The following is a 14,789-nucleotide window of genomic DNA, read 5'->3' as shown; positions in this document are numbered from 1 at the left end:
AAAGACGAAGATCTACTTCGGAAATTAATACCGATTTTGATTCTGATGATGTCGATTTGGGCTTATTGCTTCTTCATTATGGAATCATATAACATATATGATGTTGATGATCAAGAATCTGAAGATCAAGATTCTAAAAATCAAAAATCAAAATGGTTTAAAATCATAACCATTAGAAAGATATCAATTTCGTCGATGGATTGGAGAATAGTACAATACTGGATTTTATTATTAAGTTTTGAAATATGTGATGCTTGCACTAGTTGTTTCTTTCCATTTATTTCTGATGTTTTTTTTTGAAGTATGAATATTATTAAATTACTTAGACGGAGCAGTACACTAGATATTCATCGGTTACATTTGGAGTGATATGCCAAAATTCTAAAAAAGCAAAACAGTGGAGTAGAGCGCGATCAATGGTCTTCGAATCAGAATTGCATTTGGAGGAGATGTTGGAGTCGAAGGTCGGAAGGCCTTCGTTCAAAGCTTTCCACAAGAAAAGTTGTACTTTTGATGGACATTGCAGAGTCCATAAGAGCTTGGTTGATGGTAGGGTTATTGGATGCGCTTGATTGAAGGTGCTGGTCATGCAAATGCGTCCATTTGCTGAGGTGCTAGTCATGCAAATGCGTCCATGTGCTGAGGTGTACTGCCCGTGTTATAGCTGTCTATCTTTTTTTTTTTTTCCTTTTGATCCATCAGGAGGTGATTGCCGGAGAAAACAGATTCTACTGCTAATAATATTACTAAACCCATACTAGAGGATTACATATTCTACTAAAAGATTACAAATACAATAGGATAACAGACTCAATTAGATCAAACTAATTATGCTATTAAAGCTACTACCACTAACAAGTAACAATTACTGGCTAGATGTGCTTTATAGATGAGCACTTACAATTAAAACTATAATAAAAAAGTGGTAAGAATCACTGACCCCTACTAGACAATATTTAAAACTACAGAAAAGGAGAATTACTTACCGGGACTGACGATTTTTTTTCCTTCGTTCTTGGATCATTATCAAGATAGTGTGTGCTTTAGGTTGACGGGGATTTGGGGTTGAAAGAGAGGTAAAAGTCTAATTATAGGGACTCAGAAGATAAAAGCACGGATAATCCGAAAGACTCTTAGAGAAAACAAGAACTTCAGTTGAGCTCCTAAAATTCATGCATATAAAGACACAAAACAAGGTCCAATAAACTTAAACCTAGATGACTATCTACGTTGAGACACCTAACAAATCCCAGTCTAAATGAAATATCTATAAAACCTACAAACACGTCATCACTTAATTCTTTAAAAAAAAAAACCTTGTTTTTTCTTTTTAATATTATTTTAAAACAAAACTTGCAGAAACAAAAAGCAACAGTGTCGCCAGAGACTTTTTTTGTCGGAGACTGAGCAACACAAATTGGGAAAACACGGCATCACTAAATTAACGAGATCTCTTCTATCAATCAATTCCATCTAAAATTCAAATGGAATTCCAACAACCAACACCGACTTGAAAAGTCGGAACATAAGGTTATAGACAACAAAACAAACTCTGAAACAGATCTGAAGAAGAAACCCACAGAAAAATAAAACAAAATACTGATTCTATGAAAACAAGCATTGGAACAGACTAAAGAATAAAATCAAATCAACGGAAAGAATTATGCATGATCAAGAATTAATTTGAAGTCCAACTGACCTAACTAATTGAACGGAATAAGAAGATCGAAAATAAACAGGAGCAATTACTTCTGAGCATGAATAGGAGATAAATATTAAAAGCATGAATCCCCTCGGACTATTACCTTAAGCTCACCACAGAAACCGATCATCAAAACGAACGATTCCCCACCGTTTTCATCTCCAAATACACAAATCTTAACTCTTCTTTTCTTCATTATAAGCGCTGGGATTGTATTTCAACCCCGGCAAACATCGATTACTCAGATCTAATTATCGGACTCGGAAATTTCATGAAAAACAGGAAGTCGGTGGTTGTGTTGAGAGAGGAGAGAGAGAAGCGTGGCATTCGATTTCTTCTATCGGTTTTCCTGATGTAATTGATCATGTAACCAAAATTTCATATCAATAAAACTATACCACACTGCCTTTTTTCCTCAAAAAAAAAATAAAAAAAAATAAAAATTTAATAACGGATGTCGTCGTGATCATCAACCTTCTTAATAGATCGTCGCCATCCATTTCCTAAAAAATGGGAACATAAGGTAAAGAAGGCTAAATCTACGGTCGATAGTCGATACACCAAAAGTGGCTGTCTACCTAATTTAGCCCTAACAAACAATGGTGTGGAAATCCCATCCCATTCTCTCTTTGATCCCCCACAGGCGACGTGAATTATTAACTCTTCTTCTTCTTCTGACGTACTGAAAAACGAGTTTGGAACTCGCTAAACTGAGTTTCTTAACTCGTTATTCTGTTTCTCTTCGCGACATCACCATTTTACAAAATCAAATCTCAGCCAAAACCTTAAACTTTATTATCAATTCTGAGGTGTTCTTTAGTATTTATTACACACAGAAATTAAAGTACAGATCTCATTGAAATTCATTTAGTCGTCGTCGTTGTTGTTGTTTTAAGATCTTGATTTCAGAGATAGATCGCGTTGTTTTTTCATGGCAGATAAGTTTCGTTTCTTAGGATTTCTTTTATTTATATTTTTCTATATAGATGTGTTTTTAGTATTTGGCAATGCGGAAATGGGTAAAAATTGTTCAAGGAATACTTCTTATTTGGGTTATGAATCAGAATTTATAATGATGCAACATCAATTAAGAGGTGTATTTACGTTAATTGATGATTGTTCATTTAGGGTTACTGAATTTGATATGATTCAAGGTTCTGATGATGTTCATTGGTGGGGTTCCATAGGTGATACTTTCGAGAATCTAACTCTAGGGTTTCAAATCAGTGATGATAAGTTGAATAGAACTTATAAAAATGATACTTTTATTGTTCATTTGAAGAATGTTACATGGGATCACATTAAAGTGGTTTCCATCTGGGATAAACCAACTGCTTCTGATTTTGGTCATGTTGTTCTTGAAAACCCTAGAAACTTCAGTTTCGCTCCTAGTCATAGTATAGCACCATCACCATCTGAATCTACTAACAAGACCAATAGTAGTAGCAGCAGCAGCAGTAGTGATAACAGTAGTAGAAATAAAAACCGGATTTATGAGCAACCGACCATGTTTGATAATTGTAAAACCCTTTCAACAAATTATCGTCTCAGATGGACTTTAAGTTCTGAATTGAATTTGATAGATATTGGTCTTGAAGCTGCAATTCAATCACAATATTATATGGCGTTTGGTTGGGCTGATCCTAACTCTTCCTCGGGATTAATGTACCATGCCGATGTTGCTGTAACGGGATTAACAGAAGAAGGTATGCCTTTCGCTGATGATTACTTCATAACTAAGTATAGTGAATGTCTACTTAGCAAGGATGGATCAGTTCAGGGAGTTTGTCCAGATACAATCTATGAGGGTTCTGATCCAGTTGGGTTGGTGAACAACACTAAGTTGGTTTATGGGCATCGCAGGGATGGTGTTTCGTTCATTCGTTATCAGCGGCCTCTGAATTCTGTCGACAAGAAATATGATCTACCCGTGAATCACGCTGATAACATGACTGTGATTTGGGCATTAGGATCCATTAGGCCCCCAGACACTCTTCGCCCTTATTATTCCCCACAAAACCATGGTGGTCCTCTACAAGTGGCGTACGGAAGTCTAGTCCTTAACGTATCCGAGCATGTGAATGATTGTGTAGGGCCATTGGATGCTGAAGACAAAGAAGATCAAGATCTTATATTTGCAGATGGAAAAACACCTCTAGTTGTCACTGCAGGCCCGGCTATGCATTATCCAAATCCGCCAAATCCCGCAAAAGTGCTGTATATTAATAAGAAAGAGGCTCCTGTCTTAAGAGTGGAAAGAGGTGTTCCAGTAAAGTTTTCAATACAAGCTGGGCATGATGTCGCTCTGTACATTACTTCTGACCCTATTGGTGGAAATTCTACCAACAGAAACACGTCGGAGATTATATATGGTGGAGGTTCTGATGCTGAAGGAGTTCCTGCAAGCCCGACTGAGTTGACTTGGTCGCCCGACCGGAATACACCAGACCAAGTTTATTATCACTCATTGTTTGAGCAGAAAATGGGCTGGAAAGTACAGGTGGTTGATGGTGGTCTCTCAGATATGTACAATAACAGCGTTGTTCTGGATGATCAGCAAGTTACATTGTTCTGGACATTATCGGATAAGTCAATATCTATGGCAGCTCGAGCAGAGAAAAAAAGTGGATACCTTGCTATAGCATTCGGCAGTGGTATGGTAAATAGTTATGCTTATGTGGGTTGGGTCGATGATAGCGGGAAGGGCAAGGTCAACACATACTGGATTGACGGCAAGGATGCATTGAGTGTGCATCCAACCAAGGAGAACTTGACATACGTAAGATGCAGATTAGAGAATGGTATCATCACTTTGGAGTTTACTCGTCTTATGGATCCTTCTTGCAGTGGAAGTGAGAGACCTGAATGTAACAATATAATTGATCCGACTACACCTCTTAAAGTTGTTTGGGCCATGGGTGCACGATGGGTGGAGGACAGGCTGAGTGAGAGAAATATGCATTCTGTTACTAGCAGTAGGCCTGTTAGGGTACTGCTCATGCGTGGGTCAGCAGAAGCAGAGCAGGATCTACGCCCGGTTTTAGCTGTTCATGGTTTTATGATGTTTGTTGCTTGGGGCATCCTTCTTCCAGGTGGAATATTAGCAGCAAGGTACTTAAAACATGTGAAGGGCGATGGATGGTATCAGATTCATGTCTACTTGCAGTATTCAGGATTGGCAATTGTCCTACTCGGTGTTCTTTTTGCTGCGGCTGAGCTTCGAGGATTTTTTATCGACTCTGTTCATGTTAAGTTTGGAATTGCGGCAATATTTTTAGCTTGTGTGCAGCCAATAAATGCAACTTTACGCCCGAAGAAGCCTGCTAATGGAGAGGAGCCTTCATCACAAAGGGTCCTTTGGGAGTATGGTCATATTATTGTGGGGAGATCTGCCATTGTAGCAGGAATTGCGGCACTTATTAGTGGGATGAAGCATCTAGGAGAAAGATATGGTGGTCAGAACGTTCAAGGACTTAACTTTGCTTTAATCATTTGGATCTTGATGGGTTTATTATTAGTTATATATTTGGAGTACGGCGAATCAAAGCGGAGAAGGGCAAGAAGTTTTGGAAGAAGTAATTGGGTACTAGGGAAGATTGGGGAAGATGATTCTACGGATCTTCTTCACTCGAACAGAACATTTACTGATGGGGATACTCATCCATCTGAAAGAATGGAAGTTCAGTTAGAGCCTTTGAGTAGATAGAGAATTTTATTTTACACTTTTGTTCCTACGAATTGTTTAATATAGATTCATTTCTTATCAGGGAATGGGACATTTTCCGACTTACAGAGGAGTTCCCTTCTGTGTGTCTGCCACAAAAGGATCCTCATAGTGATGAACCAGGGTTTATTACTCTCCTTATTCTTGGAGTGAACAGGTCTGTAGTGAGAGTAATCACACCCTGCGATGTGTAATTTGTATACTTAATACAATTTTTGGAGAATAGCGGAGAGTTAAGTTGTTTTACTGCATCTACAGATATAGAAAATCAGGCTGGCTTACAGAAAAGCTTAGCTACAACTGCAGAATAAATGTTCCTTTTAATCTGTGGATTGAACTGATTAAAGAGCTTGGTGTTCATGCCCTGGTCTATTTTATGGTAAATGATGCCAAGGAAGGGTATTCGGAAAGAGAGCCTGCTAATTAGTGTATACTAGTTTGAAACCCGTGCTACACATCGGGATTGCTGGAATTTTTTACGCCGCTGGTTCATGTCCCCGCCCCTCTCTTAATGAGAGACATATCGACAATCGAAACTATGTAACTAAATTTTATTGATAATCAAATCTATAATACTATTATAATCTAAAGATCTCACGTGGTTTTGAAAACTAATTTTAAACAATTTAATAAACAGTAATCAATTCTACAGATAAACTAAATAAGTTGATATAAGTAATCAACTTAATAAACAATAACTAAATTTTCTACAGTAACGAAATGTTAGACAGTCTATTTGGGAATGGAGAAGGAAAAAAGGGAAAACAAACAATGTTAAAAACAAAATTTGGGATTTAATACCATTTGCAGTCTTGTGGCCAGTTTGGATTGAGCGCAATGGAAGATATAATACTTTAGAGGCAGTCATCAACACTGTAAAAGTGTTCATTTATAACTGGTGTTTGAGAATGAAAATTTTTCAGGGAGTATCACTAAATTCTACCTTGTATAACTGGGAGGCAGTCATGCAGTAGTGTGATCGACTCTTTTTTGGGTTTTTTTGTTTTGTTTGGTTTTGGCTCCTCTATAATTGGGCCTCTTATGTACTCTCTTTTCAGCTTGTCACCGCCTCGGTGACGAGCTGATCTTTTTTAATCTATTGCCCCTTTATGAGTAGAAAAAAATAAATAAGTAATCTCCAAAGTAGAATGGTTTAAACTACGAATACTAAGCATCATTAGACTTTTTTTTTAGTATTTAACTTGTGCTACGTATGTATCGATTATGATAGGAATTGATCCTCATTTGAGGTAGGACTTTGCTCGGCACCCGTCCCATAAAGGTCCTAATTAACAACTGCATTATATAATGAAGCTCAAATTATTATTTAGTAGATTAACATTTGGAACCAAATTCACCAGTAATGTATTGTGTAAAGTGTTGGAGATTAAGAAATCCTTTTAAATAAATTACTTTTGAAAATTTATACAAAACTTCGAAACCAATAAGTAGTTCAACTATGCTAACATTAGTAGTATTGGTAGTTAAATAAAAGATCACACTCACTATATAGTTGTATTGATATCTGATATTGGAGATACTAAAAGAAAGACGACCATAATATAAAAATAAACTGCCAACTCTAAATACTGCAAAACATATAATTGTATCGATATCAGACAGTGGCACAAAAAAACACCATATTAATATATTATAGACTGCCAACTTTAAATAGTGAAAAGTATATGAAGTGCTTCCCGTCAAAGAAGACCTTATAAATGAAATGTACTAATATATCTTTCTACAGAAATCAAGCATGTTTTCTAACATGCATTGATATATATATATTTTAAATTAGTCGGTTCATAATACCATGTTTAGTAAATCGGCTCGTATAAACAATTATACTGAGAATACCGATTATCATTTTGTTTAAAGTATTAGAGATTAATATATCCTCTTAAATTAAATACATTTAAAAACTATACCAACATATCAAATGAGTAAGTATTTCATGACATTACCAACATCAGTACTTTTAGTAGTTAAATGAAAAATCACGCTCGCTATATAGTTTATTTTTTTGAAGCATGAATCGCTATCTAGTTGCATCAATATCTGAAATTAAAGACATTACAAAAAAGACGATATTAATTAAAATAGATTGCCAACTCTAAATAGTGCAAAGCATATGAAGTGCTCCCCGTCAAAGAAGATGTGATAAACGTAATGCGCTGATATATATTTCTTCAGAAATCATATACTTGCGTTAAGAATAAGGATGCCAACTCGATTGTTCTTCCAGGCTTCAACTTCTTATAGTTAAAGGAAAAATCACACTCATTATACAAGTGTATTGATATTTGACATTAGATTTCGAACTCTAAACAGTGCAAGGAATGTCAAGTGCTTCAGTGTGTGCTTAAGCACAGGGTATGATGGGGATTAACCTACATTGGTGAGGTGGAGCTTCCCCTGCACCCGTCCCAGAAGGGGTCCCAATTAACAACTGCGGTATGCAATGAAAATTCCAATTATCATTGCAGTTGGAACCAAACTCACAAATTACGTATTGTTTAAGTGTTGGAGATTAAAAATTCTCTTAAAGAAAATACTTTTGAAAAATTATACCAACTTTGGAATCAGCAAGTAGTTCATGACATTGCCGACATCAGTATCATTTGCAGTTAAGTTAAAAATCACACTCGATATATAGTTGCATCGATATCTGATGTTAAAAAAAAGATATTGAAATAAAATAGATTGCCAACTCTGAATAGTGTAAAGCATATAAAGTGTTTCGGATCAAAGAAGAGGTAATCAAAGAAATGCACTAATGTCTTTATTTAGAAATCATATATTAATTTGCGTTAAGATCAAAGCGACCAACTCAACTGCTCTTCTAAGCTCCAACTTATTTTAGTTAAATGAAAATTCACACTCATTATATATGTATCAGTATATGATGTTAGAGGTACTAAATAAAATCATCAAGAATTATAAAACAAAGCATGGACAACTTAGCCTAGATAAAGAACGGTCATGATGCATTCTGGAAAAAGTTAAATCCATGGTTGTGGTTTGCTCTAATTAAAATCAATCGTTACGAGTGTTTTATTAATTAGTGTCTCATTAATCTCTCATAATGAATAATTTATTTAATTTTCATCATTAAATGTCCTCCTAATTAATCTAATAAATATGAATTTTTGCATTGATAAACATTTTAATAAAAATTATATCAATAGAAATTAGTGGTTAGTAGTGGAAGAAGTGGTGGCTGGTAGAAGCGGTGGTGGTGGAGGCGATAATAATATCAGTGGTGGTGGAAAAAATAATGCTAATGGGTGGTTTTATGGTGGTGATGTTGGTGAATATTCGTGGACATTATTAGTTCGGTATATTTACAACACAGGCAACATTGTATCGTGAAAGATGTAGTTGGTCATCACGATAAAAAAATTTAGTGATTATGAGTAAAAAATATAATGGAATAAATGGTTTTGGCATCTTATAAAACCTACGCATAAATGACATCTTATAAAACCTACGCATCATAGTTTGGACAACTTAGGAAAGATAAAGGACGCACATGATTCATCCTCGGGAAAGCTAAATCTACGGCTGTAAAACTTTCAATAATAAATGTTCTATTAATATTTCATAATAAATATTTTTTTAATTAATTAATTAAATAAATTTATTTTTTATTAAATCAGTAGGCATTAATGGTGGTTGTGATGGTGGGTGTTGGTGGTGGATCGGCGGTGGGGATAATGGTGGTGGGTGTTGGTGAGAATGATGGAGTAATGAAGTTAATGGTGGTGGTGGTGGAAGAAGTAGTGGTAGTAGAATGAGAAAGGTGTCCTTAGGTAGATAAATTAATTAGATATCCTTTAATCACGTCACTTATAAACACTCCAGATGCACTTAATCTAATCTTCAACTATGAACAATTCTGTAACCAACCAGAGACAAACGTTGCATCCGACCATCCCAGTCTCATCTCAATGAAAGACATCTGACGGATGCAAGAGTTATAACCTATAATCATTATGAATATATATTAATTGGATTCTGTCATAATTAGGATCATAAATAAAAATTAAATTCAATTAAACAAAAATGATTAAGTCTTTTGGCTTTAATTATGTCATTGTTTTATTTTTGCATTGTATTCTCCATCTACAAATAAATAAATAAATAAATAACCAAATAATTTCTCAAAATTAACAATAGAAATTTTCAATTAAACCCATAAAACTAAATGCAAATTAAGTTATCCTCCGACCACTTAAGGATTGTGCATAAAAAACCAATTATAGAGAAAACCCATGATAACAAAAAAAAGAAAATCTTAGTTAAATCATGCATCAAAAAGAAAAATAATTTATAAATAACAAAAATCCTATAACATACCTGGATACAAAGAAACAAATCAAGGCACAAAATTATTTGAAAATGAGCTTGGTGATATGAATACGCTTGGTGTAAAGAATCACAACCAACATTTACATTCCTATGAATCCAACCCTTCAATTAATAAACATGTATAAAAAATCACAGTTACATAACGAGTTTTACATGTTTTCTCCTCGACCACCACGTAATACACGCCACAAATCTGATATATGAAATCACTAAATCGCCCTTTCCAAAAAGATTAGTAGATATGAGATGGAAAATCAAAGAATGGATTTAAAATCCATTCAGCTGATCTGCATCATCTGAGAATTTGAAGGGTTTCACTGACTTATCTGAAGTGAAAACAAAAGACGTAGCGGAGATCGATGAATATTAGAGCGAAGTTATTAGTTTTAAGAAAGTCATTATTTTTTGGAGACAGAAAATATATACTCGCATATATTTTTGGCTGCAATATCGTATTTATTTTAATACCTTATGTGTAGACCTTCTTTTTCTAATTTTTCACATTTTATTTTGGAATGAAAGGGAAAGTGTAAGGATAGATAATTATATATATATGTACATACCATCCTAATTAATCCGAAAAAAAATTCATAAAATACTAATACGAAATGTGTGAGATTCAATCCAGCCAGATTTTGAGGATATATTAGAGGCCAACTATATTTTCACTGGAAGCAGTAATTAAATTAGATAAACCCCTTTTTTTTAATCTTTTTATCGAACATTAACATCATATTATTGATAATTTAGTTAGGTTCAGCGTTAATCATGATAGAAGATAAATGTTACGACGTGTGCCGTTACGGCACCGGTTATTTCTAGTTGGCAAAGCATGGACAACTTAGCCTAGATAAAGGACGCTCAGGATTCATTCTTGGGAAATCTAAATCCATGGATGTGGGTGTTTCCACAAGTGATGTCTTGGATCGAAAGTTAAAATAAATCCAACGGTCTAAACTTGCTTATGGTAATAATGTTCCACTAATCTTTTCATGATGAATTTTTATTAATTTCTCATAATGTCATTAATTATCCAAATAAATCTCTCCTAATTACTAATTTTTCATTGTGCTATTAATCATCCAGATATATATATATATTAATAAATAATAAATTTGCTAAGTATTAAACATATCAATGAAAAATTATGGTGGTTGTGCTAATAGATATGTTGGCGGTAGTGGTGGTGATGTTAGTGGGTGGTGGAGGAGGCGATACCGTTACTTAGTGGTGGTAGAAGACAGGGCTGGAACCAACCCATGAAAAGGATAGGCGGTTTCCTACATACCCTGATGGGCATGTTAAATTTCCATATCTAAATTTTTTTTTATATAATGTATGTGCTAAAACCATCAATTTTACCATCTTTCTTACCCTGATTTTTTTTTTACTTTTCATAGCTAAATTCCTAGCTCCGCCCCTGGTGGAAGAAATGATGATAACAAGTGGTTCAATGATTGTGCGTGTTTGTGAGCAATAGTGGAGAATGTAAATTATCTGTTTTCACCTTAATTACGGAACAAGCAAAATTATACTGAGAAAGTTGTATGGTTGATCGTTTACAGTGTTTAAATAAACTCGGTTACGATACAAAATAAAACATGACGGTTAGAAAAGAACCTTGCAATGTTTTCACCTTATATAGTAACAAGAAATGAATTACACATGTCAAAATTGACGCACAAGTATACACAATATCACTTACTATCAAGCATGTGCTTCATGACTGGACAAAGCTGCAGCTCAGATTTGTTTAGGAGGCAGATAAAGCTATTCTTGTGATTGTCGAATAAATTTTTATAAGAGGCTTATGTGATTAAAAGTTCAAAGCATATATAACAGTCTTAATTTGTTTATGTTAATTTCTCTCAACAAATATTTTATTAATTTTTGTTAATAAATGTTTCATCAAGTGGTGGTGGAAGACAGGGGCGAAACCAACCATGAAAGGATAGGCGGTTGCCTACGTACCCTGACGGGCATGTTAAATTTCCATTTATAATTTTTTCATATACTGTATGTGCTTAAACCACCATTTTACCATCTTGCTCGGTCTGATCTTTTTTGTTTGCCTTTGCACAGCTAAATTCCTAGCTCCGTCCCTGGTGGAAGAAATGATGATAATGGGTTGTTCAGGGATTATGTGTGTTTGTGAGCAGTGCTGCAGAATGTTAATTATCTGTCATCACTGCACCAGCAACATTATACCTAGGAAATTGTATAGTTGATCGTTTACGGTATTTAAATAAACTCGGTTACAATGCAATACAAAACAAAACATGACGATTAGAAAAGAACCTTGCACGATTTTCACTTTATATAGTAACAAGAAATGAATGACACATGTCAAAATTAACACACACGTACACAAAATATTACTTACTACCAAGCATGTGTCGTCACAGCTGGACTAAGCTGCAACTCAGATTTGTTTAGGTAGCAGATAAATTTATTGTTGTGATTGTCCGCATAAACTTTTACAACAGACTTATGTGATCAAAAGTTCGAAGCATATGCAATGGTCTTAATTTGTTTATATTAATTTCTCTTAACAAATATTTTATTATTTTTTGTTAATAAATGTCTCATTAATTATAATAATTAATACCACACGAAATCATTGTTTTTGTAACGTCAAAAAAACGTTACTATATATTTATTGTAACGTCAAAAAAAAAACGTTGAGAATATGTTGTTATTATTAGTGTTATAATAATTTATCTACAATTAACACTTTTACAAAAATAATTAATTAAGTAAGCAACGATTATACGCGTTGTCGAAAATGGAGTAACGGTTGCCTCACTTATAAATGAAGAATATAAATAGAATAGAAATAGGTCTGAGAAACTAAGAAAAAAAATCATTTCCCAAAACTCTAATTTCATCATACCTTGCATTTCAGTAGTTGAGTTGTTTCTTAAAGCCATCCCAGTCTAAAGAAAAAGGGAAAAATAGAAGAAATATGAGATGCAATCATACAGTTTCAAACAAATGACATAGAAAGGAAATATGTAAAGCAGATAAATTTACATTTATTTTTATTTTCTGAAATTTATTCTTGGAAAAGCTAAATCTACGGTGTAAAATGATCAGTTTAATTAACTTTCAATAGTAATATTCTATTGATATTTCATAATAAATGTTTCTTAAATTAGTCAAATAAATATACTTTCATTAATACAATGCATAATAAATTTATTTTATATTAAAACAGTAGGCATTAATGGTGGTTGTGATGGTGGGCCGGGGTGGTGGATCAACGGTGGGGATAATGGTGGTGGGTATTGGTGAGAATGGTGGAGTGATGACGTTAATGATGGTGGTGGTGGAAGAAGTAGTGGTAGTGGGATGAGAAAGGTGACCTAAGGTAGATAAATTATTTAGTTACATTTGGTTTAATTTTTTTTATTTGATGTTAGTTTTTAAATTGGTTTTTCTTTTATTTTTTTTATTTTTTTAAATTAAAATAAATATTAAATGCCAAAATTTTCTAAGAAGAAGATAAATCAATAGCTGTGGTTTTAAGATTTTTCAGGTCGGGTCAGGAAAGAAGATGAAACCTATAAAAAAATTGACCAATACAAGGCTACACACGAATCAATTGTAATTGATTTAGTTTCTCATATCTCTCTATATTCCCTTTTTTTTTCATGATTTTTGTTTCTGCCAGTTGTCCTCGACTTCATGTGATTATGCATGCTTGGAAAATAGTTGATAATATGTAAAGAGAGAAGATAAGTAGATAAGAAACAAAATGGATCAAGAATTTACAGATTACAAACTTTAGAAAAATGAATAAACACAAATCTATGTAAATTTGGAATAATTTTTATCACCAAAGGGAGAAAAGTAATTCCTGAAGCTAACAGATTTTGTAAGATTAATCTGATTGATTTTGAAGTAATTTTGTGTTTTCAGTTTTGTTACAAATTTGGTGAACGACCTTTGATGATTTGTTTATTTTTCGAAGTAGGGACACTACTTTGTTTTAAAGACTTGGACTTAACCCGTGTCGTGACGGCACGGACATACAACACATAAACTCACAAAAAAATGAAAAAAAAAGAAGTAAAGTTCCATCCCACTGGTTTATTCATCTCAGAACTCACACTTAGTTTTGAGATGGGTGTTTTGTGAATTCACCTATTAGTGAACCGAAATTCAAATGAATATAGTAGTTTTTTATTTTTGAGATGTATATTAAAGAAGAAAAAACATACATTAAACAATGTTTGTTAAGAAAACCTCAGAAAAAAAATCGGCAGTGACGTTCAACTCCCTATTCTCCACCTCCCTATTCTTCTTCCTACAATCTAAACCCCACATTAGGGATATGGTGAACCCTATTTGAACCTGAATACGAATTTCGATATAGATGTGAGGCTTAGATTATAGGGAGGTGGAGAATAGGGAGCCAAATATCATTTCCGGAAAAAAATTACTTCACTGCACTCTCCTCCTAGTAAAAAATATAAATTAATATGAAGTATCCCTAAATGAGTCTTCGTTGGAGCACCACAAAATAAGAGCTAGACTATTTCACTGACAATTTTAGATCATTCATGTCCTTGACAATTTTAGATCATTCATGTCCTTGTTTATAGTTCTATAGCTTTCCTTGCAACTATTTTATTGACTATTTTACTGACAATGCAGCTCCTAACCTTCAAACAGAGTTTGTACATCCCTTAAACGGACTATTTTACCCAAAAACATAATGAATTCCCTAACAGTTGAAGCAAGCTCACGACGCATCGGCATGTGACTTGTATCTTCCACTTCCGTCGAACGCAACAATTATAGATTAAACAGTAGCTGAACTCCTCTACAGTGAAGCGCCACGAAATTTATGGCAAACAGCCATGCTTCATGCTATAAGGAGGGCTTTAGGAGGCGACCACTAACTCCAATCCAAAATTTTAAAACGCCACCACTACCATGTCTTCAAGTTGATCCATCACCATTTTTCTTTGTATAAGACACCTGGAC

At 34.1% G+C, this 14,789-nt stretch overlaps 1 protein-coding gene across 1 annotated transcript; it reads left to right on the top strand.

Annotated features, from left to right (window-relative positions):
• Positions 1–2,328: 2,328 nt before the first annotated feature.
• Positions 2,329–5,672, top strand: LOC113330795 (cytochrome b561, DM13 and DOMON domain-containing protein At5g54830-like). Its single transcript, XM_026577610.1, has one exon. The coding sequence runs from the start codon at positions 2,634–2,636 to the stop codon at positions 5,406–5,408; it is 2,775 nt and encodes a 924-aa protein (XP_026433395.1). The 5' UTR covers positions 2,329–2,633; the 3' UTR covers positions 5,409–5,672.
• Positions 5,673–14,789: the final 9,117 nt, after the last annotated feature.

Source organism: Papaver somniferum, unplaced genomic scaffold (assembly GCF_003573695.1).
Source record: "Papaver somniferum cultivar HN1 unplaced genomic scaffold, ASM357369v1 unplaced-scaffold_119, whole genome shotgun sequence".
NCBI lineage: Eukaryota > Viridiplantae > Streptophyta > Magnoliopsida > Ranunculales > Papaveraceae > Papaver > Papaver somniferum.
The sequence above is the reverse complement of the archived record's forward strand: the minus strand, read 5'-3'. Positions and strand labels throughout refer to the sequence as shown.